Consider the following 27,754-nt stretch of genomic DNA (forward strand, 5'->3'; position numbering starts at 1 on the left):
TTTACTGAAAGAGTGGTTAAACATTGGAAGAGGCTGCCCAGGGAAGTGGTTGAGTCACCATCCCTGTAAGTATTTAAAAGACGTGTAGATGAGGCGCTTAGGGACATGGTTTAGTGGGCATGGTGGTGTTGGGTTGACGGTTGGACTCGATGATCTTAGAGGTCTTTTCCAACCTTAATGATTCTATGAAAAACTGCCCAATTCTCAAGAAAAAAAAAATTGATCTATTGTGCTGTTGCTGATTGTCACTGTCATCCTCTCTAAGCAGTTTGGATGACTTGCATATAACTACAGGTAACCTCATCCCATCACTCCAGAATCAAGCTTCCTTCTTCACATGGTTTCATCATGTCATGAATGTGCAGCTGTAAACCACTCAAAGAATAGACAGAGCACATTTTTTTTTTATTTTAATATTGACTTGTACATTATCTAGAAGCATTGTATATACATAAAGTCAATGTCTTTTAGATCTGCAGGGTCATGTGAGAGCAAGAAAACAGGTACGAGACACTTTTAAATCCCAAGACTTTGTTATGAAACAGCTGTACTACTTGTTTTTTGAGCTTATTAGGAACTCGACAACCTCTAGGAGATACTTCATATTCAAATACATTAGTAATAAGGAAAAAGATCTGTCTCTAGTCAGCAGCTATTGAAAGTTTTAGCATTCATTTCTAAGGACATGAACAAACAAGTCTCAAATGATATGACATTCTTTTGTAGCACAGGCAGACTTAGGATATCGAAGACTACATTATCTTTGCACTGTCTTAACAAACAAACAAAAAAAGACAAAGTAAAAATGTATCTTAAATGGCATACCTTTTTTGTTTATCTGGAAGAGGAATGAAAAGCAATACATAACCAGTTTTATTTAGAAGATCAGTTTTATTTGCACCAGTTTTATTTACAACACCAGCTTTATTTAGAAACAAGTATACTATAGGGGACCTGAATCTGTCTCGTAAGTGCGTACATGGCAGGCATATCAGTGGAAAAATGTCTAGAAAAAATGTCTGTAGCTTGTAGACAAAAAGGGAAACCAAGAGTCACATGGAATTAACAGTGTGCTCTCAATGTTCACCATCATCCACCCTCCAAAAACTACTGCAAGTAATAAAGTCTCTCACTCACAACATTAGCCCGCATTGTGTGTCAGTAAATCACAGCTGAGTTGGTAACAGCACACAGATCTCTCCAGACGAGCAACAGTCATACCAATGACTGCTGCATAAGTATAGCTTCCATATATACAAAAATCTCACGTGCACATTGGAAGCACAAACATATTTGCTGATTCAAGACTAGCAATCTATCAGTAAATCCAGTATGCAATTTCCCTGCTTCTCTGCACGTACGTACTTCCCTCAAGCAGACCTTTATAAGGAAGGTCTTGTAACGTAACCTGAAAAATCAGCAAGCCTGCAACTTATTAGATATGAAGCAAAGACTCACAGTAGAAGAGTGTGCAATGATACTGTGAGATCCCTCATGAGAATAGGGCAACTCTAACTGAAATTTGCCAGATTACTCCAGCTGTGATAGTATGGGGAGAGAATGTCATAGTCCAATGGAAGCCTTGGTTATCTTTTCTGGTTAAGTTAAGAAAGCAATAAAAATGGTAATGTGACACTTTTGAGGAGGTCAGATTAACAAAAAAAATAAAAGTAAATAAATACAGTCCATCTAACAAAACGTGTCATTAATTGAACTATATTGAATAAGGAGCCCAGGTTTCAGACATAACATTTATTAGCCACATGGGCTGAAAAAGGGAGAAAACTTTTTTGCCTCTTCTGGACTGTCTTTAGTGCAGCAAGAGAGATGTATAGACATATCGATCATCTTAACTTTCTGAGCTAATTTTTACTGCCAAGTTAAAGTTTTACAGTAGAGCATATATTGCAGAGCTTCTACAAACCAGCCAATTCAACTTCCTAATTACAAAAGCTCAAGATACAATAAAACACTCCGTGAAAAAGTAAATACATATTCCAAAGACAGAACACAACAGCCAGTCTATCTTCAAATTTTGCAGAAAGGCCCTTGTTCCTCTAGTTAGTTCCTCCTGCAGGTATGGCAGAAAGCAGTTCCATGAATGTCCCTTATCAGAATACAAAATCAGCTGGAATGACATTGAACAAGGATCCGCAAGATCTAAATGCTTATGGATCTCCTTGGAGTATCGGAGACGGGGTATCCCACTATTCTGCCTCTGCCAATAGAACAGTTGCCTGAGTAAAGAGTATAAGAAATTGGGCAAATATAAAGTGGTCTTCCCATTGACACAATTTGCCAGCTTCTGGAAATTAGTGGCTTAAGGATTTATTGGTTATTGTTAAGCACCTCTCTGTCATTATTTTAAATTCTTCTCTACTTCATTCTTTACGTACAAAAATAAGCCTGTCATTAACAGTTTATGAATTCTTTTTAATTAGAAATTGCTTATTGAGTTTTCTTCCTCTTTTGATGTTATTAAAATGCAATATTGGCTGAAATCTATTGCCTAAAACATCGGACCATAAAAAGCAGCTGAGTCCTAAGGCAGGAGGTCTAAGAAAGCAAAACGCTGCATCACTGAGCACAAGTACCAATAGCTCCACCCTCAAACAGCTTCTACTTGATGACTGATGGATCAGCAACTGACAAAGGTTTTCTTCAGCTAGCAAAAGCTGCATTTTGACACAATAATTTTGCGAGGAGAAAGGGTATAAAGGGCAAACATTTGAAACTCTAGTGGAGCCACCTTCTTCCAACACGATATAAAAAACCCCAGTAGCTTAAAGCAAATATTCCATGTAGAAAAACCTTTATACAAAATAAGAACCTAAGACCAGCCTATTGGCTCAGACCGTGGGCCAAAAGGACACCACTACAAGCTGATGCCTAAATGAAAATGATTCTACGGTAAGTACAAATATACTTGAGTATTTTCCCAGGCTCAAGCACAAGACTTCCTGAACCACATATGATTTCTGTCTACTTAGACATCTTTGTTTCTTTTTCTCTCAAGCCTATGCACAGTCTCGCTTTGACTCTGTGTAAAAACTGTAAAGGCAGCCTAAGAAAACACTCTTTTTGAAGTTATGTTCAGTATAACCAAGAAAGAATCTGGAAGAAAAGGTGGAGCTATAAGCTAAGTTTTCTTAATGAACGTGCTGTAAATAAATGCAGTAACACCAAGCATCTGAAGTAATGCTCACTTTCACCAGCCTATGGCATTCTAGCCCTACACAAAGTACAATTTTATTTTCAAAGATTCAAGAGAAGAACATCAAGAAGTAAATAAGAGCAGCTTAATATTTTTTCTTCGTTTTGTAAAAAGTCATCAAAACAGGGTGCCCATCTCTTCTGCTAACAAGAATGAACCCACATTTGACGTAGAAGAGAAGAGGGAAAATAAGATGCTCTTTTATTGTCACAGATGGGTGAAAACAATTCTGCATTTCAAACCAGAAAAATCTAGAATAAACTGGATTCTAAATTCAGAAATGCAACAAGTCAAACTAACACAACGTTTCCAGTGCAGGAATAATCTTTCTTTCCCATCCAGTCTACAAGCTTGTCAGAAGTTTCCCATCATGTTTTACAGAAAGGAGAAATTAAAGGATTCTCACAGATGAACCCAGCAGTATTTTCTGTGGCTCTTTCAGCCCATGAGGCGCTGTACTATAATGAGATGCTCTGCGTCTTGTATGTAAGAATCCTCAATTCAGTAAGAGAAAACAAATCCAGAAAGGCCAGTGAAGCTAAAATTTGTCCAAACTTGAAAGGGAAACTAAAGACAGAGAGAGTTGCCAGGGCACAGCAAGGGCCAACTGCTCTCTCCGGGCCAGGGAGCCAGGAGCCAAAGGCAATATAACACAGCTGCAGAATAGAGGCCAGCCAGGGCCCATCCCACCCCCTAGCCAGGAGCAGAGCAGCCAGGGGGGCACCAGGACAGCCCCAGCCACAGCCATTGGGCACCTCCCTGGGGGACCAGGACAGGCCAAGGCGGAAGATGAGGGCCTATGCGTGGGCCTGGCTTTGCGGGTCCCATGGCCAGGCAGGGCAGGACTGTGGGGAGCTGGAGACCAGCCCTGCTGCAGCATCGCTGGGGCAGGGGCTGACAGTCCCAGAGGGCTGACATGGGGTCCTGGTCTGTGGGCAGGTGGGGGGAGCCCTGAGGAGCTGGGCAGGGGCAGTCAGGGCTGGGGGTGCCCCCAGAGACTCCTAACGTCTCCTTTAGGAAGAAGAGCCTCTCCTTCTCCATACTCTAAAGCATTATATGGCAGGATGGGGAGAGAAGAAAGAGAGAGAATCTGAGTGCTGGAAAAGATGGCAAGGCGTGGCTCACGGACTAAAGGCAGAGAAGGGACGCAGCCCTTTCCCAAAGGGTAAACATTATTTAAGGCAAGATGACTTAGTTACTGAAAGCTTCACAGACTTATTACTGACTGCAGCTCAGCCCTAATTAAAATAAATGCCTGTAGTCCTGCATGAATGTGTTCTGTGCACTTTGTGCTATAAGGAATATGAATTTTTGTTTTATTTGGTACAATAGGAAGGAGAAACCTGCCAAGATATATTAGAACAGACAAGACTTACCACATTTTTATCTATATACATATTAAATTCATCTTGCATTACATCTCACTAGGCAACCTCCAAGTTTTCTTAATTTCACTTCTGTTTTATTAAGTTAGAGACAGGTGGGAGATTCCATAGAAAAGACAGAACTGGAGCTCCCCTGGTGGCAAATCCATTGACTCCATGGAGCACAAAGGCAGGAAGAGTTACTAACTCTTTCCTTCCTCTTTTCTTGCCCTGTGCTCAGCCAAGCATTGCATCCTACTCCCAGCAGTTCTAGCACAGCTCCTTCTCTAACCTTCCAAGAGATTGAGTACATTCACTGGGCACTGATCTGAAGTTTCCCTGTCACTCTTCATAGTTTCCTAGATAATGCTCATCCTCGTAATTCTTACGATTCATATCATATAGTCCTCAGGTATTGATGTAATCATATGCTTCATCTTGTATTTCTGTTTATTTCCATCACACTGTTTTTTAAGGTTGGAATTTTAGGATGCACTTACTATGTAAAGTAAAAAAGCTTCTTCCCTGCCAAAACCTTTAAACCTAAAGTCTGAAAAATATTTTGATGTTTTCCATTCACTTATCTCACTAATGGCTACTGAATGTTAACAAGTACTTGTAGAAGAAGTTATTCCAATATAGCTGTGGTTTTACACCTCTACTGTTCATCTTTCCTGCGTTTTCATTTAAGATAGCAAAGATGCCAGAGTAGATTATCTGTTGAAGCCTAACTTTTTTTTGCCACCTACTTCTACTCATTTCCACTTAGATCAGAACTTATTCCCTCAGAAAACATTATTCTGTTTTATCCTGTGCTGAATTCATAAAACTGCATTTGTGACATTTATCTACTGCTCTAGGAACTAATTTTTAAAAAATGAAAATCAGTGTACTTCGTAACAACATTCTGCAGAAAATTCAGTCTCTCTCTATATATATTATTTGCTTTAAAAAAATCTGTGTTAGCAAACAATAGCAAATAATAAAGTTTAACAGATTTATGCCTTAAATTGTATCCATAACAAAGTTTCTCAAAATATGAAAAAGCCTCTCACATTTCTTGAAGAGTTGGGTGCTTGCTTGTTAGCTTTTTATTTGTGCTCTAATGTTGCCTAGTTAAAGAAAATGCTGAAGTTGACAAACTGGATAAATTATTATACTTCAAATTATAAATATTCCAAGTTAGGACTATATCAAAACTGGACAAGAAATTCAAGGGCTGGTAGATTTGTTCTATTGTGAACATAAAGTTATTTAACTGTTATAACACCATCAGCTCTGTGCTGTTAATTTCATAACCAACTCTCCATATTTTCAATCACCTGTATATTACTAAAGCCTAGTACTACTGCTCAGAAAACAGTTTGTAACTGCTTACAAATAATGCCTCCTGTTTTTATGAAAATAGGTTTATAACAATGCAAAAATTAAATGGCATTAACTGCCTCTAAGTCATTCCATGATATTTAGAAAATGCTGGCAGTTCTGTTTTATTAGCATAGCAGTGTCGTGGACTGATACTTAGAATAGAATATATTACAAACAAATATTAATCTATCTAGCTGGAAAAGGAAAAGAAAAAACAAATCAGGGTGTTTTAAATCCAGAATAGTAACAGTAACTATAAGCCAAAGTTCTGACAAATAGAAAAGAGGACAGAAAAACTTTATTAAAAGATATCAGGAAGGAGTAGATCTCTGAACCACTTCTTGTGGCAGTAACACTCTCCATTTTTCTGAACAAGTAATTATTAGTTGAATAATGTAATGAAGCAAACTATTCAACAGATGCAAAAATCATGGAAGAAGGCTTTCCCCATTACAAACCCTACAAAGCAATGACGAAAATAGACATCCTACACCAAAGAACAGCTTCTAGTAGGACACAAATAACTGAAAAATAGAAAATGCGTGGAATAAGCGGCCATGAAATGTTACTTAGGTAACCAATTTAAACCAACAATTGCAAATTACTATTGAAAATTATGGCAAAAGTATTAAACAAACAGAAGGTAATAAAAATACTATCTTGAATTTCAGAAACAGAAAGCCATACATTAATCTTCATTAGTTATTTCCAGATTTGTAAGTCTTAAACATTGAAATTAAAAGGTAAACATATAGGAAACAATGTTGTTTGTGAACAAAAGGAGGTTCCTAAGTTTATATAGGCTTTGCTTATACAAGTGCAGCAGCCAAGTTTTCAATAAGCTGGAAGTCAATGTGAGAATAGAACAGTTAGCAAGTCTGGAAAAAAAGATCAAGTAGTCATTTTGGTGTCTAAATAAAGCTTAAAAGTCTATATTTTTGTATGTTTGTAATGTATACACATATGAATATCCTTTTCAAAAGACTATATCTATCCCAGACATGCCCAGTTTCTCTTTAGAAATATCCCAGGTGAGACCATTATCAGGTCCGAGTAATTTTCAGTTGCTCTGACGGAAATAAAAAGCATATGTTTGAAACATATGTTTCCTTTTCTTTTGTTTCCACAACATGTTTATGGGGTGCCTAAGGGTATAATCTAAGTGAACTTAAAACTAAACATGCCTGAACAGATCACTTGTCTGTTGCAATTGCATATGTTTTCATAGATCTCATCATGCCAGTGAATCATAGAATCGAATTGTAGAATGGTTTGGGTTGGAAGAGACCTTAAAGATCATCTAGTTCTAACCCCCCTGCCATGGGCAGGGACACCTTCCGCTAGATCAGGTTGCTCAAAGCCTCATCCAACCTGGCCCTGAACACTTTCAGGCAGGGGGCATCCACAACTTCTCTGGGCAACCTGTCCCAGTGTCTCACCACCCTCACAGTAAAGAATTTCTTCCTAATATCTAACCTAAATCTACCCTCTTTCAGTTTAAAACCGTTACCCCTCACTACACTACACTATCACTACACTCCCCGACAGAAGAGTCCCTCCCCATCTTTCCTGTAGGCCCCCTTTAAGTACTGGAAGGCTGCTATAAGGTCTCCCTGGAGCCTTCTCTTCTCCAGGCTGAACAACCCCAACTATCTCAGCCTGTCCTCATAGGGGAGGTGCTCCTGCCCCCTGATTATCTTTGTGGCCCTCCTCTGTACTCACTCGAGCAGGTCCATGTCTGTCTTATGCTGGGGACCCCAGAGATGGACACAGTACTCCAGGTGGGGTCTCATGAGAGTGGAGTAGAGGGGAAAAATCACCTCCCTTGATCTGCTGGCCACGCTTCTTTTCATGCAGACCAGGATGCGATTGGCTTTCTGGGCTGCAACCACACATTACCGACTCATACTCAGTTTTTCATCCATCAGTACCCCCAATTCCTTCTCCACAGGGCTGCTCTCAAGCTACTCATTGCCCAGCCTGTATCCATGTTTGGGATTGCCCTGTCCCAGATGCAGAACCTTACATTTGGCTTTGTTGAACTTAATGAGGTTTGCACAGGCCCACCTTTCTAGCCTGTCAAGGTCCGTCTGGATGGCATCCCTTCCCTCTAGAGTATCAACCACATCACTAAGCTTAGTGTCACACGCAAACTTGCTGAGGGTGCACTCAATCCCACTGTCCATGTCCTCAGCCAAGATGTTAAATAATACTGGTCCCAGTACAGACCCCTGAGGGGCACCACTCATCACTGGTGTCCACCCGGGCATTGAGCCATTGACTGCAACTCTTTGAGTGCAACCATCCAGCCAATTCCTTATCCACTGATTGGTCCACCCATCAAATCCATATCTCTCCATTTTAGAGACAAGGATGTTGTGTGGGACAGTACCAAGTGCTTTGCACAGTATTATCAATAAAGCTGAATTCCAGCCAAATGTTCTTTATCTAATGCTCTGATTTATCAGGCTTCCAGATCAAAGCAAATAGTTGTTGCATCCACTTTTATAAGGATGCTTAGGAAGATTCAGTCCTTTACAACTCTCTTCAAGTGTTTTCCCAGAATATCCTAGGAAAGATAGGTATGACAAGACAATTGCTACCCTAACAAATAAAAGTGATCTTTAATTATTTCTCTCTTCTATTTTCTGAATCTAAGACCGCACATCAATATTAGATTCCTACCCCAGGCAAACCAAGGTATTTGCATTTACAGTATAGATTGGTGGATAGAGAGATACAGGGTTCTGTCTGTGTATTTGCAGTATCATACAAATTTTAGTCAAATAACAAGAATTAAGAAAGAAATCCTTTTCCTTAAAGTTACTTTTGTCAAGAAGTTGACATATTTACCAAGCTAATAGCTCCTTACTTAAGTACAGGAAACTGAAGACAAAAAAGTGTTAATCATCTTTAGAGATGATTACAATAAAGGTATGACTGAAACATTAAGTGACAGCCAGGAAGTTACCTTTCTAAGTGCATACAATAATCTGTAGACTACTTCAAGGAAAAAATCTTACCTATACTGGAAATTCAAAATATTCTATGTTGCTGCATTTCTTTCCTCTTCTCCACTGGCTGCTGACAGCACCTTCTTTCTCTCCTTCATTTCAGACTCAAGTCTTGGGGTTACCATCTACCCCCCTTACGTGCTCATATGGCCATATTATTGCCCAGTTTCACTGCTTTCTACTTCACAACGATGCTGAATTCCTCCCTTCATTTCAACAGAACAGCCACATTCATTTTCAGCTTCTTAACACTCTCTGACTTTACTCATGTTTTCTACAGCTTGTTTGAAAATATCCTCCCTTTTACTTAGTCCCAAATATAAATGTCAGTATCGTTGGCCCCAATTTTAAATCAGTCAGTAGCAAACTGAGTTCTTCTACTGGCTATCCCCAATCACTGCATCTTCTCTCCTAATCTATCCTTGTCATATACATTCCCTCCATATCGCTGTTATCCACCATCTTATCTTGCAATATTTTATTTTGGGCTTTCAATTAGATCTTCTTCAAATCAAAGCGGTTTAGAACTTAAAAGTATCAAACACAATGAAAAAATACATAGACAGACACCATTAATACTCCAGGGTTGAACTGTCAGTCATGATTAGAAAGTGGAAACAAAGACTTTCTTGCCCAAAGTACTCCACCTTAAGCCTGTATCTTAATCCTTAAGAGGATTTAAAAGCCTTGAACTCCATTAGAGGTATCATTTAAACTTGCAGCTGAAGGCTTTCAGACAGTTAAACGTCTTTATTATTACAGAATCTTAGATTTTTAAAGTGATTGAAAGCGGTGTCTATTCCAGACCTAATACGTGTCTCAGCTTGTGCTGTCACCATCATCCTTGTTTTAATTAATGCAAAGCTGTCCTGAAAGTTCAGAAGCAGTGATTGCCTGATAGTCAAGAACTTTGCCAATACTGTTGGAGCATTTTAGCCTGCTAAATTTAAGAGACAAGACTAACAGAAAAATCCCAAATTAGCACAGTTCAGCAACATGATTCATGTATTTTGCTGCTTGTGTTGCTGAAGAACAAGAAGCTTAAGAAATTTCTACAGCGGTCTTAGAAAAGCATATATGAATTCCAACAAAATAAAGGGTACTTTTTATTTACCTTTTTTTTTTTTTTTTTTTACTTTCCACAATATTTTGTTTGTAGAACATGCCTTAGCTAGAATTAAAATACAGACCTCAAAGATCCAGGATCTGTTCCTTTTTCTGGTGTGGACTGATTATATAGCTTTGTTTAAATTCCTAGTCTGTACAGAGATGGACTTTCCCATCTATAAAAACACCAATATCTCAAAAATATGCTGAACTAATAATATTGTAGTATTATAGACACTGTAGTCTTAAAACACACTAAGAGCATTAAGGAGAATGTCCTGGAGTTCTGCTTCTACCTTTAATGGGGTTAACTCCTTTTGCATATCCAGCATCCAGCCTCTGCCTTCATGTGCTGAACTGCCTGTTTTTCTTATTAAAAGCTGAGGCAAAATATGCCTTCATTTTGAGGTTTATACCTAGATTATATTTTTACGCTTCCTGTCAGCACAAGTATATGAAACAGTAGATTTTCTTAGTTTAGCCTGTCATAGCAAAGCCATTTATAACAGCATACCTGAATCAGGATGTGGGAGCAAGACAGTAGCTGATACAAGTGGAAATAGCAGGGTTAATTTTTTCCCTGTAATCATAACACAATCGAATGGAAAGGGAAAAAAAAAGTTGTAATTGAGCTTCCTTTCATACCACTTTGTTCACACCACACCTCTACCTCTGATTCCTAATACTATTAATTCCTTTGGAAAGTTTCCTCATACACCAACAAATACTATGTCCAGTCTACTTGTATCTTCTTCTGGTCTTCTAGCCAGCCCAATACGCTCCACACCCACCCCAGCCCATCACAGTCCCTGACATTCACTTTGCTCATGATGGAAGCTGCATCACTCTGCAAATTCTTAAGAGAAAGATGTGACCTTAAACAGTTTTTACTAGTTTGGTAAGGACAGGATTTTTAATGACTCAGGGAGCAAAGGAGAGAAGGAAAATAAGAGGGAATCTGCTATTTTAAATAGGTAATAGTTCAGTAACTAACACATGCAACCAGCACATGGAAGGTAAGAGCACGAATCCCTGTGAGCATGTAACCTTGTAATACAGCCTTGCCATTGCTATTAACAGGCCATAAGCTTTGTACTGAATTTACAGGGCCTCAGCACTGGGGTTTGACAAGCCTTCTCTGTCTGAAGGCTTGCTGACCAGCTTGCAGAGCTTTGCTTTACTTAACTTTTGTTAAAAAGTGACAGCAACTTTTTTAATTGATCAGGCCTCTGTGATTAATTTGTTTTACTTCTATCTTTGTATGGTACTACCAGAACCCACAGCTATAAATAACTCAGTTAAGGAAATGCAGACTGGGAGCAGGAGAAAACTGGTTTTAGGGGCAACAAAAAGAGCAAAGAAATAATATCTCACATATGTAGAAGGCACCATATACAGAAAATTTGGAGCTGTAGGCCAATGAAGAAAGACAGATGTAAAGCATGTTACTAAACATATATAATGATCCCAAGTGGATCCTAGATTGAAGAAAAAACTAACATCAACATCATATTCCTCCCAAAAAAGGACATCAGAAGCTGATGGCTTACAGTGTTACCCTCAGAGCAGTCCAAAGCTACTGGCTTCTGTGTGCATCAAACCTGGCACAGAACCTCGTGGGCCTTCATGATTAGATAGATGCACATGTCACCAGACATTCACATAATTTTTTTTACCACTCCTTTTTATGTTTGTCCTTAAATATTTTTTTTTCTAAATTGCCTTAGAATGTTAATAATAAATTCCACTCAGGTTTTCATTGTGTGATTTACGATGCTAGAATCTGAACTGAATTAATCTTCTGTTCAGCTGGTTGTATATAGGCGATTCTACAAAGCAAGGAATTATGGAAATTACCTGTAATTAAGTGTATTTATATGAAGCAGTATTTTGGTTTCCATCACACAGTAGCACATCATGAAACAAAAATGCTTCACTAAAATCTCACCTTAATTTGATGTACTATATTACTATCATAAAAGTAAAAAAAAAAAGTTTAAAAGTATCTAAGAACTGCTAGTATAAAATAGTTTACCTTTATGTCTATAGCCAGACTGACAGCATGCATAGCATTCACAAGTATCAAACAGTTGTGCAAAAACTGTTCAGGAGTTCTTGGATTAGTATACATCCTTACAAAGTGAGTAGCAACCTAGAGAAGACAGAGAAATCAAACTCTTCATCTATCAATAAGCAAAATTACTATGTTTGTATTTTCAATCTTTCAGCAATCCATAAGATCTAAATTTTGAAATAAAGTTCCCTATTAAGAATATACCCAGAGAAAAGAAAAAGTAATACTGAAATAATCACTCTAGACTTGCTAAATGTTGGGTTTTTTTTCCTTTTTAAAAACCACATAAGCCAACAGTTCCAAAGGAAAATAAGGCCTGAAGAAACCCACTTACATTAATAAACTGTATAAAACTTGCACAATATTAAGAAAAGTCCTTACCAAATATGGACAATAAGCTGCCAGCTGTGCTGCCAATACCAGACCATCTAGAAGATCTCGGTCAAAATTTACTATCCATCTCATTGGTGGTACTTCACCTGATTGAAAAACAGAGCAAGATGAATTAGACTCTTCTCCCCTGAGATGCCTGATTTTATTCTAGATAGAAATGATGACTATTTGAAATTACTGACTTGAGGAAAGAACACAAAAAGGAAACATCGTAGAATTTCCCAGACATAATTCTCTTCCAGAGCCGTTGCTGAAAACATGAAAAATCTCACCTAGAATATTGTAACTACTATTCATACACTCTGATACAGCATGTAAGAGTATTCATCACAATGGAAGGGAAAGCAGGTTAGCTAAACTTAACCTCACAGATTAGGAACCTAAACATGTAAATTGTTTTTATTTTTATAGGCGTAACATTCATAGGGCTACTGAAACTCAGGAAAATATGCGTGAATCCTTTAAAGTTGCAATGTTTAAGCACGTAAGAAGGAAAAGGTTATTAAATTTCTTTAAGGTCATATTAAATTACTTGGCACAAATGCAATATAAATGAAAGCTAACAGCTCAATTCCTGCAGCACAGATCACTACTTCTACAGTTGTACTGTAAAGGCCTATGCCTCACAATGTTAGATTATTTTTTACATTTCTAATGTTTTTATTTAAAAGAAAACTGATTAAGAAAGTAAATATAGTTTACTTATTAGTATTTCTTATTTGAAGAATTCCATATCTTACATAGTCAACACAGCATTTAAACAACAGACTTTTGTTCTTAAGCATCATAATAAACCATAGGAAGAATACAGTCATTTGAAAACTCTCAACCTGAGATATTCTCTAAAAAAGTTACTGACATACCAATAACTAAATGTTTTAAATCACTGTCTATACCAAATTACCGGTACTTTGCTCTCCAGATGATATGCGCTTTGTGAAGCATGAACACATAGAAGCTGATCCTTTTTTAAGGAGAGCAATCTGGTCACAAATATCCACGTACTGAGTCATGCCTTCTCTGATGGCATAACTGTGTTATCTGCAGTTTCTTCCAACTTCTAATGCAAAAATACCTATTGCTTAGTTTTCTTTGGTTTTGTTACTGTCTCAGGCCCAAGCTCCCAAATTTAGGGAACTCTTTGGACTTCAGCCACTGGCAAGGTTTTCGGATAGACTGGGATCATGCTTTCTCATACAGGACAAATTATATAGCTTTTATTTCACTATACATCCAGAGAGTGTATTATTTACCAAGTTTGACGCTTCCTAAGTTGAAAAAAACCCACCAATATGCTACAGAATCTGAGACGATCAAAATTCTCCTACATATTATAAACACATAAACAATATAATATAAAGAAATGTTCTTTTCTTTCAAAAATGCTACCATTAAAAGATAAAAAGGTTTGCAACACTGAACTGTTATGACAGTAATATAACGATGTTCAGAACAGTCCACTATCTTCATTAGCAAAAGAAGAATTTGGAGACACCAGTACTTGACATAGAAATAATTTAAAAGAACAGAAGCATAAAATGTTTCACCAGGTTACACATTTCAGACCTTTATTTCAAGTCTGTCCTTATTAAGAGCTTCATTCTACAAGATCAAACACATGAAAGCAGGGGCACAAATTGTGTATATTTGAAAGGTCTCTACCTTTACAGAAAGAATACTATAAACCAAATGAAAGTTCAAGAAAGAGAAAAGGATAGATTGTATTTGGAATACAATGGTCTGTCTTAGTGGTCAAGAATGCTGACTCTTTTGCTCACAAATCAGACAACGCTCTGCTATAGACATAACACTTCAGTCAGTGTTACTAAGGGTTTTAAACTTGAGACAGTATTTTTGGATATGTTATATACCCTACGAACAACAACTATCAACACCACACTGACTAAGAAAGAAAGTAGGCTGTTGTATATTGAAAATTATTAAATTTCTTAAGGTAACCTTATTCATTCCTAAGTACCTTCAGACATCAGCCAGGCTGATGTAAACAAGCAAGTTATTGTCCAAAAGCCAGGCCACAAATCCAAAAAACATTCAAACTGGAAAAAAAATTCCTGATCTTAAACTGAAACAGTGGTAACCACTCCATGTAGTGTTGAAGACACTACGAATCTTCAAAATGGTTTTCTTTTACTAGCACTTATTTTACTTGAGTTTATACCTCCTCAATTGCCTTTACCTACCTACTTTTGTTTGATATTAAGTGTGATTGCAAAATTGTAATTAGTGACAGGGAAAAGTAGTTAGAGATGCTGCTGCTAATGTCAGATCATAATTTATCAACATCAGCTCAAATAACTTCAATTGGTCCCCCAAGAAGTACAGTTAAATCAAATTTGCGAATAAGTAGCTATTATCAGCTACAGGTATAAATTTCGTTGTTGAACTCCTCATTTATACTGAACAGATTAGTTGTAAGCTTATAAGATTGTTCTACAGTGCTGTAAATATTATGCTTCAGACTAAATTTAAAGAGATAAACTATTCAAGAACTAAATAGAAGAAATAAAATAACCATGGGGCAAATCATTAAATAGGACGTGCATTCAGATGGAATCCTATGTTAATGCAAAGTAAATATATCAAATTATAATCTCAAATAAAAATTCCAGGAAAGACTAATTTTTAAGTACTCGCTTTCATAAAATAAGCTAGCTAACACACAAGATAATTTTATCAAACTGTGACTTTATATGTCATAGAAGAGTGAAATTCTTACAGAATTTTCAAAGATTGTTCATCATTGTTCATTGCCAACATCTTCCCCTTCTCTCCCTCCCAAAACCTATTTGCCATATCAGAAGATAGATGGAAATCTATCTATAAATGAATCATTACATAAAATATGTTCTATCATATATTAATTATATTAATAATTACACTGTTCTTAAACAGTCTCTTTTCTTCTGGAAGGCCCTAAAGTGTTATTTTGTTTCATTTTCATTATTAAAAAATAAGCTCTGATAGTTTAAATAAAAGAACTGGCTTAAAAGGAGAGACAAACTCTCTCCTCCCTTTTACAGAAAACAGCAAGATTCATCTAGAACACCCAAAAAAAAAGTTACTTCAAATTACTATCTAAAAAATCTCCTTTTCTGAAGAAAGTTTTAATTTTATTTAGAATTCAAATGTTTCTTTTATTGTCGTTCTTTCATTAATATGAACAGAAAGAAAACTAAATCAATTTACGTGTTATTCTAAATATTCATGAAATGGATGTTAAGTTAAAAAATATCAAAAAACAGTATTTAAAAGAGGATTAGAATGAAAATTTCATTTTCTGTAAGTTTTCAAATCAAAATTAAAATATTAATTTATAAATTTGTAATGACAAAAACCATTTCGCTTTGTCAGAATTTTTTTTTCCTATTGTTTAATTGAAACAACTTTTTTTCAAGCAGAAAACTCAAAGTTTAAGGGTCCTTGATAATTATGGAGGACAAGGTACCAAAGATTAAGTCTAACTGGATATATATCATCTCCTTGTTACCTATGACAGGAACAGAACACAGTGAATATGGGCCTCAACATCTAAATTGGGACAGTATTAATTTTAACTAAATTCAGACCTCCATTTTACAAATGTCTACAGTAGAGGACATTAATTTCCTCCCAACTCCCTGGTAAATTGCTTGCAGTTACTTCAAAAATATTTAATGTAGTCACTGCAAAAACAAATACTTTAAAAATAGCAAAATACATTTTTAAAAGCTTGCTTTCTTTCTAAAAAGTTAGTCTTTCTAATACAAATCCATCGTATTATTGATCATAGTTGGGACCTATAAAATTCAATAATCTTTGTCTTTATTAATAGAACTCAGACTCACTCTCAGCACACGATATTGGTATTTTTAATAAATCACCTTTTCCACATTTTTATTTGTAACTTTTTAAGATTAACTACTTCTGCTTTCATTTTAAATTCGGTCCAATATTGAATTGTTCTTCTGGTCTAAATCTAAAATCTAGATTGATTTACTCAGCCTTGTTATGGAAACTCATTAAACCAGATGCTTTGATCAAAAAAGTAAACTTTATTGTTTACCTTATTTTAACTTTAAAGCTTACTTTAAGTGTACCATTAGCTACCTTTAGGCTTCTGGTGGGAATATTACTTGAGCACACTTAAGCAATACCAGTTTTCCCTAGTACCTATGTACCTTCTTCTACCTTCACTAATCCTTTCTTTATGCTGGTAGAATTGTCTGTGTGGCAGCAAAGTGGGTGTGGGAACAAAGCTGGCTTAAAAAGAAAGGGCAAAACATTTCTTTACTTTTTAATCTGCGTCACACCAATCTGGTTTACCACGCAGCCACATAAATGGCTGCGCCCGTAGAAATGAAACATGGTAGCACCATTGTTTAAAAAACATTTATTGAACTATAGCTTTATAGACTATGTAAATCAGAGCATGAACAAAAAAACCCATGAAGTGGAATATTTTCCCATTTTGACTAATTAAATACTTTTATAAGTATTTTTTGTTGTTTTCCGTTTAATTCTTCTACTATCAATCAACCTACTTAATTAAATGCTTGTGAATAAATTAGTCAGAAAACACATTGTATTTTTCCCAACAACATCAAACCTAGCAGAAAAACTGCCAGCTATCCACCCTACAGTAATTCAGTTTTTAAATATAATTACTCAATTTTAGTAGAAATAAACAATGGAAATCAGAAGTCTTACTCAGGATACCTCATTTTCCTCTAAGCATATAAATGTATTAAATTTCATTTGTATTGGTACTTCTTGCAAAAAAAAAAAACAACTAATGGATCTTTAAGATAAAGATTCTCAGCCAATGTCATGATGAAAACCTGACTGATGGGTGTTGTAGGCCAGAAACAGCTTAAAATGTGAACGCTGACAGGTAGCAGATAACTCTGTGTGGTTGTCCAAAATTGAACTACTGAATTCTGAGACGAGTTCCTGCTACTTGCCAGCTGCGTCCCATAGGGGCTGGTTGCAAATTTTGATAACACCTAGACTAAAGTGGCATGTTCTGAATCCTTCCATTAATGAAGAGACGTGAGACAGAAGCACCAGTTAGGCTGATCACGAGTTCTGCTTCTGCAAATAGACTGTTTAGACTGGGAAAACTGGGGACTTGGACCTATGGAAAGAAGAAGAGGCCAAAAAGAAGCATTCCCAAAAAGAAGCAGCGGTCTTGAAAAGACAACAGGGGACTGGAAAGAAGGTGAAGAAGGTCCTAGCTGGAGGAAATATCTTGGAAGTGGGAGAAGATCCTGAAGATCAGAGAGATGCATAGAGACAAATGCTAGTGGATGCCCAGGGACTTTGGAGAGTGACACCTGAGAGTGGTAACTTTGAGCAGCGGCACAGCGTGAACTGACGTGACTTTTGCCTGATCTTCTCAGATCAGTAGCGACCTCCCCGCCAGGGAGGGAATTTGAGACCTTGTGAACATAGCGCTGTGTGGAGCGACTGAGTGTGTGAACTTATCAAATAGGATAAGAGCCGGGACCTTGTTGGTCCTTCAATAAACCCCAGTATTCTGATCCATCACAGGCTGTCATTTACTCTGCCTCATCCATGACAATAGGTGAAAATACCTCATAAAAAAAGATAATCAAGCAGGATTAACTTGGAGTGGATGTGCAGTCACTGTTATGTAGCGTACTCAGACATTTACTATCGTTATGGAAAGCTAAAATATACTGCAAGAGGACCCTAAAATATACTGCAAGTGATCTAAAATGAGAGTAGGTTTGTTTCAGCTGTTGATCCCACTCAACACTGAAGGAAGTAACATTCATACTCAATTCAGTGATTTGGGACTAACTTAATTCCTGCATTTAATTATTTTTAATAGGCAATTTTATTTTTCACTTGTAATGGCATCACGTGGCATTCATACATTAACCAAGCATAACAGCATTGTCATCATCTTTCTTGTGAGAGGTTAAACCAACTCTTGAAGACACACTGCTTTCTTTTTTCACGAAGCATTTCTAGATAGAAGCAGACAAGTTTTGCCATGGCACTCTAATTATTCATTTCCATATTTTATTTTTTATTGTATTGTAAAAGTCCAGATCCATTGAGTTTTTAAAAATTTTATGGCCTTTAAAAAGTCCCTGAAACACATTTTACATCAATCACTTAATACATAGTCTCACTCCTAATTCATCCTGAATGCAGAAAAATCAGATTTGTCAAAACCAAAATTTATGTGGGAATGTTTTCAGATTTAGATGTTTTCCCTGTCTTCTCCCACAAAGAGAAAAAAAAAAAGGCAAACTATCTTCACTGTCACTCTTTGGCTTGGATTTCATCTTCCCCTGGTGAATCAATAGCACACAAGGCTACAAGGTTTTCGCAGTTGGTTTTTGCCAAAATCTTTCTTAGTTTTCACTAAAACAAAAACAAATGTTTTTACATTCGTATGAATAGATTTGAAGCCTCAAGATTTTTTGCGGGATATGAAAACTATTTTCCAAATGGAGATAATCAAGGAAATACCTGTAACAATTCTACACGAAAAGGACAACCAACCTATTTCTTGGCAGAATAGCAAGCAACAGTCACCATAAACTCCTCTAGGTCAAATTTTGTCTATTTGGCAGGTAGAAGATACTGTGGACAAAGAAGAAATACTGGACATTTTAACTTCAGTAAGATTTTGGTCACATTCTCTCTCATAAGGAAGCAAGGAAAAGGTAGTCCAGAAAAAGGTACTGTTAGGTGGAGCACAAAACTCACTGAAAAACAGTAAACCTAACTATCAGCTGCCCACAAATCAAACTGCAATGTCCTAGATTGTATACTATTCAATATTTTCATTTGCAACTTGGAAAACAGCATAAAACTACCTTAGTCCAATCTGCAGATAATACCAAGCAGGTTAAAGAATTGACTCTGGGAAGAAGAATGGGTTGCAAGTACTCATGAGGAAAGGCCTATAATTTAAGCTCTTGAACAATTGGAATAGTGATCTGAAACAAATGGGATGAAATCCAATAATGATGCGTGCAGTGTACTACACTTAATGAAGAATAATTCATTACACAAGTACTAGATGGAAAATTGTATAGACAGAAATTCTGCAGAAAAGAACCTGGAGATAACAGCAAATCTCACACTGTCGCAGAAAAAGCAAATACTTTGCTAGGATGCATAAACAGGAGAGTTGTATCTTAAGCAGGTAAACTGATCCCTTCACTTCTATTCAGTTCTAGTAAAGTCTCACCTGGTATAAAACCCAGTAATTGGCACCAAACTTCAAGAAAGACATGGATCAACTAAGAGAGTTTACCAGAAAACAAACGAGCTGAGTATATTGAAAGACTGAGAGAATGGAATTGTTGTGCCAAGAGGGGGGAGAGGGAGTAACTGAAGCAGAACATAGTAATTTGCAAATAGGTATAAAGTTACTAGAAAAGCAAAGATCCACTGCACATCACATTTGAGAAGAGAAAGGATGGACTTAAACTCTAGCAGGGGAAATTTTGAGTTAGGTTAGACAATAGGAAAATCTTTCAAATGGAAATGAGTGGGAAATACTGGCAGATATTGCCTAAAGTGGACCATGGAATCTTCTTTTTTAGAGATTTTTATAACAGTCTAGGCAAATACCTGTCCTGTACGCTACAGGTCTAAGTCAGTTGAGTCTTTGCACACAAGAACGAAACAGATTATTTCCATTCTCTTTCTCCCTTTCCTACTTTCTGTGCTTCACTGTGGGTTTTTTGCAAGTTTCACCTTTATTAACTGATCCATCAGTATGCTTTATCTCACTGACTTACTAAAACTGGTTTATACCTGCTTTGTGCAGCAAAACACCACAAATGTACAATTTACTTTCCACTATCCCTTTTTATTCCAGTTCCTCCAATGTTTTGAAGTCACCCTTTATGCCTCCTGTAATACACGATTCTATCCCTCACCAACTGTAGAAAAAGAACTGTTTTTAGAGCAATATTTTAAAGATAAATATTCACAAAAATATTTTTCTTTTCTTCTTTTTTGGTAACAAATTATCTCTTTGAAGATAGATGGTAGTGTTTTTATTCAAATAAACACCCCAGAAAAATGGCTAATGGATCAAGAGTCCCCAGCAATGGGGGAAGCCATTGTTCCCAATGGTTATGAAGTCAAACATTTCACTGTTTCAAAATAGCTAACACATCCCACTGCCAACAGTGAAAATGAAATCTTTAAAGCCGTTGGCCCCTCTTCTAAAAACCAGGAAGAAACGATATCCAATCTTATTCTAAATAGATACACAAAGGTATTCTTTGGCATCAGTCCCACAAAAAAAAAAACCACCAAACAGTGCAAAATGGTTGGCAAGCCAAAATCATGATCTTCTTTCTGGTAGAAGAACATTGTTTAGCCCTCCCCAAAAAACAGTACACTTAAACAACTCTTCCAGCACACACACCACATTACTTTTGTTCTGGCAAAAATGACCATGAAAAATTGTCATTAATCTTAAAAGAAACATTCCAACAGAAAAGGAAAAAAAGTTGTAACACAGCAGTATGATGTATTGGTATTATGTGGATAAGAAGAACATCCAGAAAGAACAAAATGGTCTTATACCAAGCGTTAAAACTTTTAAAGGATCAGATTTGGTTTAATCTACTAAGTTTAAAGGTTATTTTATAAAAAAAGTAAGAACAGCAATAAATCTTTAAAGAAAGTACTGTATTTCTTGTGAAGCTGTTCTGCTGTTTTCACAAGCAATAGAGAAGTTAAATTCTTCCTATCAGTTGCAAAATCAACTGATATATGTCTAAGGAGGCACAAGAGGTGTCTTCACAAATGATAAATCTTCTGTTATATAGCCACAAGCAATTTTTTCAAATTCTGAGTTACTGAAAAACAGAGGAAAAAATATATAGCATTAGGCTAATATTCTATAAGACTTTCCAACTAAACCTAATACATTCACATAAAAATCTTCAAACTGATGACCTTTAATGATGAAAGGTATGAAATTATAAGAAGTTAATAAATTAGACTATGGAACTGCAAAGGAAAAGTAACAATTGAGTGGTGATGTGACAGCAGCCTATGTAAGCAGGCGTGACATTGAGAATGGGAACCAGACATTATTGTTAAATAGCTCAGTGGAATACACAAATTTGTCGGTAAAGGATGTACTAAATTACAGTATTAAGCAGCAAGCTCAAAACAAAATATTTTACATACGGTATAGATTTTAAACCTACTTACTGCTACAGAATGGCTTGATGCTACAAGTTTGCACAGGTTCAAAATACAATTAAACAAATTCCCAGAAAAAGAATCTAGTACAACCTTACAGAAGTACCACCTTCATCTCAAGTAGTCTTCAATTTCAAACCAGGAAGTCTCAGAGTATGTATAAAGTATTGCTGTATGTTTGCATTGTTACTTATCTCTAAGCATCTTCTATTGGAGGTAGAACACTGAGCTAGATAGACTCACTATCACAATATGTCCTTTTTAATGTAAATTACTGCAGTAATAATGGTTTATAGTATTATATAACAACTTCCTATTCTGGGATCTGAAAATCTCTGGAGGTCGAACTAATCTATAGCTATAATAACGCCTACAGTCCTTTTTTAATAGCTTAAATCTGGTACTGAATAATACAAACATTTACAGAAGAAATATGTAGCAATAACCTTCTCCGTAAGTACTGACATTAGAACCAGGACAAGGTTTAAAATGATGGTACTGAAGTATACAATACAGAGCATAAGAAAGATGAGAGGAAATATGCCTTTGACTATTTTTTGAAAAAGGATGTTATGTTTTTCCTAAAATGTATTTAGGATTAACAGAATGATAACGTATCTACCTTCAGCACATACAGCATGTGAGGCTACATTTATCTTAACATGGAAAACAAGAAGTCTTTTATTAAAGACTCACGGGTAAATTACAGTTCCTACTTCAGGCAGGATGCTACAGCCTTTGCTCATCAAACTGATAATTATTCTTCTAAGAACTCCTGAAATATCAGGGACAGATCGATTTAATACCACTGACAATTCATAATTCTAAGCAGAAAAGTTCAAGAAGCACCACATGGGGCAATGACAGAAAAACGGATACACTGGGGATATGTCTCGTTTATTCCCATCTGTTGCAGAAGGCTTTTACCCTGAGGCATGAACATTTACCTTTCTGCTCCTAATAAAATTTTCCAATCGTCTTTCACTATCTACGCAGTTCTGTTTTATTTTCGCTGATTCTTATCCCAAAATAATATCTTAAATTGACAAATTCCTTAGGTTTTTATGCATCACATAAGAATAGCATTACCTTATATAAGTCTCCATTTTGTTGCTTTTCAACAGAAAGTTTCTATTTGTAAAGAGAACTAGTTTTAAAATCACTGAATGGTACTAAAAACCTCTAGATTAAAATGTCATCTTCAACACTTTTTTTTTTTTTATCATGGCATTTCACTTATATATCACTTTGATTTAAAATGCAATAAATCTCAGCAATTCATTACAGCATACCTGGCTTCTATATTGGCTTCAGAATGAATACTATAATCCCCGCATCATTTTATTTAGTCAAAAAAAAAAGTTAAATACTGTTCTCAATGCAATTCACTGTTCAACACTTAAATGAATTAACAGAACCTTTTTCAATCTTCATAGTCTGAAATATGTTTTCTCCTCACAAAATACCTGAAGTTGTATGCATCAGCTATACAATACTCAATCTACATATTTGGTATGCACTGCAGAAGTAGCATTAATTACACAAATAATCAGAAAGCTTATTTATTCCAATTAACATACAAACACTGCAAAGCACCTTGTTTAGCTGAAAGTAGAATAGCTGTTTGGTCATCTCAAAGTGTATTGCAAGGAAGGAAACAAAATTTCTTCCTAAATATTTACCCAGTTATTCCTATTCAGGTCATGTAGGTTTTGGAGGGTCAGCATATATGTATATACACATATACATTTTTATATATAAGCATACATGTCTACACACACGTATATATGTATGCATATATATATACACACAAATACATACACAAATATATGCAGCCCTAAGAGTTAGGGCTTTTTTATTGAAAGATCTCTTTAACAGTTTTCCAAATATGAACACTTCGAATCTTTTCAATAGAGGGCTCCAAGGACTATCCATATTTGTATCTCCCTGAAGCTGCATAACACCAGAATAATTTCTAGTGAATCAGTTTTAAAACAAACAAGAATGCTACTTAATTCTTATACAATTTTGTGAAGACATGTCATCTCACACTAAAATCACTCCTTCCTCAACCTTTCTACTGCAGATGCCATGCTAAATTGATATCAAAATTTAAAAAAAAAAAAAACACCACCAAAAAAACACCCACCTCACTTACAGTGACGGGAATAAAAATGCATCAAAACCAAAACTTTCCTACTTGAAAGTAAGAATCTTGAGAGATGCTACTATGCTTAACATTGTCAGACAAACCTACATTGGCACTGGATTAGCACTTCTCTTTCCTCTTAAGCAGAATTTCCATTCTAAGCAGATTTTCCCAGTAAAATGAAGATGTATCTACTCTGGAAACAGCTCTTACATCTCAACTTAGGTTGAGTGTTCAGATATTGTTCAATTTACTGGCTGTCATATTCTCTAATAATTTTATATTAAATGTAGAATTATCTACTCTTTTCAAGATCTTCCCGGGATACATTCAAGAAAATCCCTTCTTTCCCAAAACACAGTTTATCTTTTTCACCCCATGGCAAGAATCATAATTAATAAGGAAGAGACATACAACTTCTCAGGTGGCAATTTAATTCACTAATTTGCAAAATTTTCTTCTGTTTAGGAAGTACAGGTTTTGAGTTATGGCATTCCGATACGCTAGCAACCTTTTAAGGGTTTTTCCTGACTCTTGTTTTTTCATACTATTAGTCGTTAGTCTTTCAGAGAGAAATGTTGAAAAGAAATGTGAAGATAAGGAATGGTTGAAGGTAAAATGAAAATTTATTACACTCAAATAATTCATGCTTCCTCTCCTATCATTACTATTGCCCATATAATGCCTTAAGCGGGCACTGAATCTTATATTTCATGTATAATTAAGGTCTCAGCAGAATAGGCAAAGTTGTATTTTGCCGTTTTACAGCATTTGGTCTCAAGTTTCAACATCGCTTTCCATTTTATGGTCAATAAGACATATTACAAGCCTGCCCTCCCAAAACATATGCCAAGCTGCTTTTAAAACATTATTTATTCTTTAGTAGCAGTAAGGGCAGAAGATGTGGAGATAGTAAACTCCTTCTCTCTAAGCTATTGAGATCTTAATTCTTGCAAGAGAAGAGTTCTGATGAGCGACATAGTTATCTTCAACTTTAGAAGAAAGTAATAAAGATGTATATTTAAAACCCTTCTGCACTGCAGTAGCTTAGGCTTGGCTCACTGTCACATTTCACTTTAAGTAGCTTAGGTACCAAAGGAAAGACAACGAAATGTGGCCTGGATAGATCTTCATTTATTTAGTAGGAATAGATCACCCAACAGACTAGTTTGAGCTGAAAGCAGCTCCGTGGCCAAGACATATTCCTAGTCAGGGCTAATTCTTTATTCAAAGCAGAGTGTTTGGACGATAACGTGCAGGCGCATAAATGTTAAGCAAAAAGCGGCAATTGCTCTCTGATCTGGATTGTAGCAAGAATAAAAGAACTAATCCTTCTCTTAAAATTAGTGATATTAAGCAAATAATAACAACAAAAACTCATACAAAACTGAGGATATTTGGGACTTTCAGTTGGGTTGCATGAACATTTACTATACTTTGAATGATGTTTTTCCTTATGACACTTTTAACTGTTCCTCTGAAAAAGCCTGTTTAAATGCTTAAGTTAAGGCCAACATGATTAAAAATGTCACAATATCTAAGTATAAATTTGACGATTAACCTTAACATCATAAAATTTAAAGGACCAATGGTATATGAGAATATTAAATCTCCTGAGATATATAAGTTCTTCTCCATCTTAAAAACCAAATTCAGTCTAATGACCCCTGAGGTACATTACTGGTGACCAGCCTCCAGCTGGACTTTGTGCCACTGACCATAACCCTTTGAGCCTGGCAGTTCAGCCTAATTTCAGTCTACCTCACTGTCCTCTTATCTAGCCTGTACTTCTTCAGTTTGTTTATGAGGATGTTACGGGAGGCTGTTGAAAGCCTTGCCTGCCAAAGTTGAGATAAACAACATCCACTGCTCTCCACCTGTCCACTGAGCTAGTCATGTCACTGCGGAAGGCAATCAGGTTGGTCAAGCATGATTTCCTGCCCTCGTTTCGGCTTTGTAAATTCATGCTGACTACTCCCAAACAATTTCTTGTCCTTCATATGTTTGGAAATGGTTTCTGAGATTATTTACTCCATCACCATCCCAAGAAACAAGATGAGGCCGACTGGCCTGGAGCTGCCTGGATCCTCCTTCTTCCAGATAGGAATGACATTTGCTTTCTTCCAAACCTCTTCCAAACTTCCCCCCGGATTGTCCTGACCTTTCCAAGATTACTGAGTATGGCCTCATAGTGACATTGGCCAGCTCCCTCAGCACTTGTTGGCGCTTCTCATCCGGTCCCATGGACTTGTGTTTGTCCAATTTGTTTAAGTGCTCCCTAATATGATCCTCCTCCACGATGGCGAAGTCTTCCTTGCTCCAGACTTTCCCACTCATCTCGAAAGCCTGGGATTGCTCAGTGCCAGTCTTACCAGTAAAGACCAAAGCAAAGGCACTGAGTACCTCAGTGGTTTCTGTGTCCTTTGTCATCAGATCCTCTGCCCCATTTAGCAGAAAGAACAGCACAGTAGTAAACACCAATTCATTTTGAGGCAGTAAAAGCAAAAAGTAAGAGGAAAGCGAAGGTTAAAGCAGAAGACTCAGAGATATTGAGGCAGGTCATCTGTGGAACAGAACAGTACAAGATCACACAGTTAAGAACTTTTATAATGCAGAGGTATAAGATTAAGACTATAAATGTCATAATTTGTCAAAATTTTCTGGTTTTTTAATTATTGTAACTTTAGCAATGCTCATTTATGTAGTTTTGTGAGAGAAACAGAAATAGAAGCAAAACAAAAGGGCGTTCTCATGTGCATACACCAAGCTATTTCTGCTGTCCTCTAGCAAACAGAATATAGAACTCATGAACTAAAAAAGTCGATATAGCAAGGCAGTATCTGTAACTTCCCACAAACAGAAAGCATATATAATCTCTGCCTTCTCATTCCAATCTTGCCCTTCTCTGAAAGCAGAAAAGTATAATTAAGTGAAATTGTAAGAGAGAACTGTAACGCAGATAAATGTCCCCTGGCAGTAACCACAAAATTCATCTTCAACTGTGACCTAGAGCCAAATCTGCAAGCAGGTCTGCACAAATGAATACATTAACCGACTGAGTTATCTGTCCTATTAGCATGATTTGATAGAAGTTATTATTTTCTGAAAACCCTAATATTGTAATTAAATTGTTCTTTTTGGGTGCCAGTTTTGGGGAGCCTTTAGAACTAAATAATTGTAAAAAACCTACTTTACAATTGCTGATAACTATATGACAAACTCATTAAAAAAACCCTCATTTTAAGATTCTAATTTATTACATACTCTTAGGCAACTAAAACAACACTTTCAATAACTGGCTCCTTAAAATGCATCATCAGTAGGTATTCCACCTGGACTGAGACATTTGGGTTTTTTTGCCCAGTAGTGTCCACTAGATCTGCACTTTATGGTTCAGATTCACTCCACTCATCTTTAGACATTATAACTCAAGTAAAAGTTTAATGTTAAGATGCATTTTGACATTCATATTCTCCCCATCAAGTTTCCACAGGCCAGATCAAGGCTAGTCATGGCTCAACACGTAGGAATTATTAGAGTCTACAATAAAAAGAACAGACAGTGGGGTGGAGGAATAAATGCAGCATTTATGGTGAGCCACAACACTGGCCAGGTAGCTAGCCATTCTCTCTGCGAGTTGTCAGCTATACACACAGGACTCAGGTAACACCCAGCAGAGCAGAGTCCTTGTGACTGTAAGACAGCTCCACTAAAGCAGGCACTAGACACACATAATAAGAAAATAATACACTGGAAATACACCTACTTACTGTAGGGCATGTTACTTTAGCCAGGGAAGCTCCCTGAGTTAATCATAAGATCAGACCCAAACTATGAGTTGACAGCTAGAAATATTTT

At 36.5% G+C, this 27,754-nt stretch overlaps 1 protein-coding gene across 1 annotated transcript in view; it reads right to left on the reverse strand.

Annotated features, from left to right (window-relative positions):
- Positions 1-27,754, reverse strand: part of CHDC2 (calponin homology domain containing 2) — a 128,549-nt gene that overhangs the window by 45,923 nt on the left and 54,872 nt on the right. The window contains exons 8-9 of the mRNA XM_009334788.1: positions 12,523-12,620; positions 12,103-12,219 (exon numbers count right to left, since the gene is read on the reverse strand). Coding sequence (XP_009333063.1) covers positions 12,103-12,219; positions 12,523-12,620 — 215 coding nt within the window. The remainder of the gene's footprint in view (positions 1-12,102; positions 12,220-12,522; positions 12,621-27,754) is intronic.

The sequence above is a fragment of the Pygoscelis adeliae genome, unplaced genomic scaffold, assembly GCF_000699105.1.
Source record: "Pygoscelis adeliae isolate BGI_AS28 unplaced genomic scaffold, ASM69910v1 Scaffold91, whole genome shotgun sequence".
Lineage (NCBI taxonomy): Eukaryota > Metazoa > Chordata > Aves > Sphenisciformes > Spheniscidae > Pygoscelis > Pygoscelis adeliae.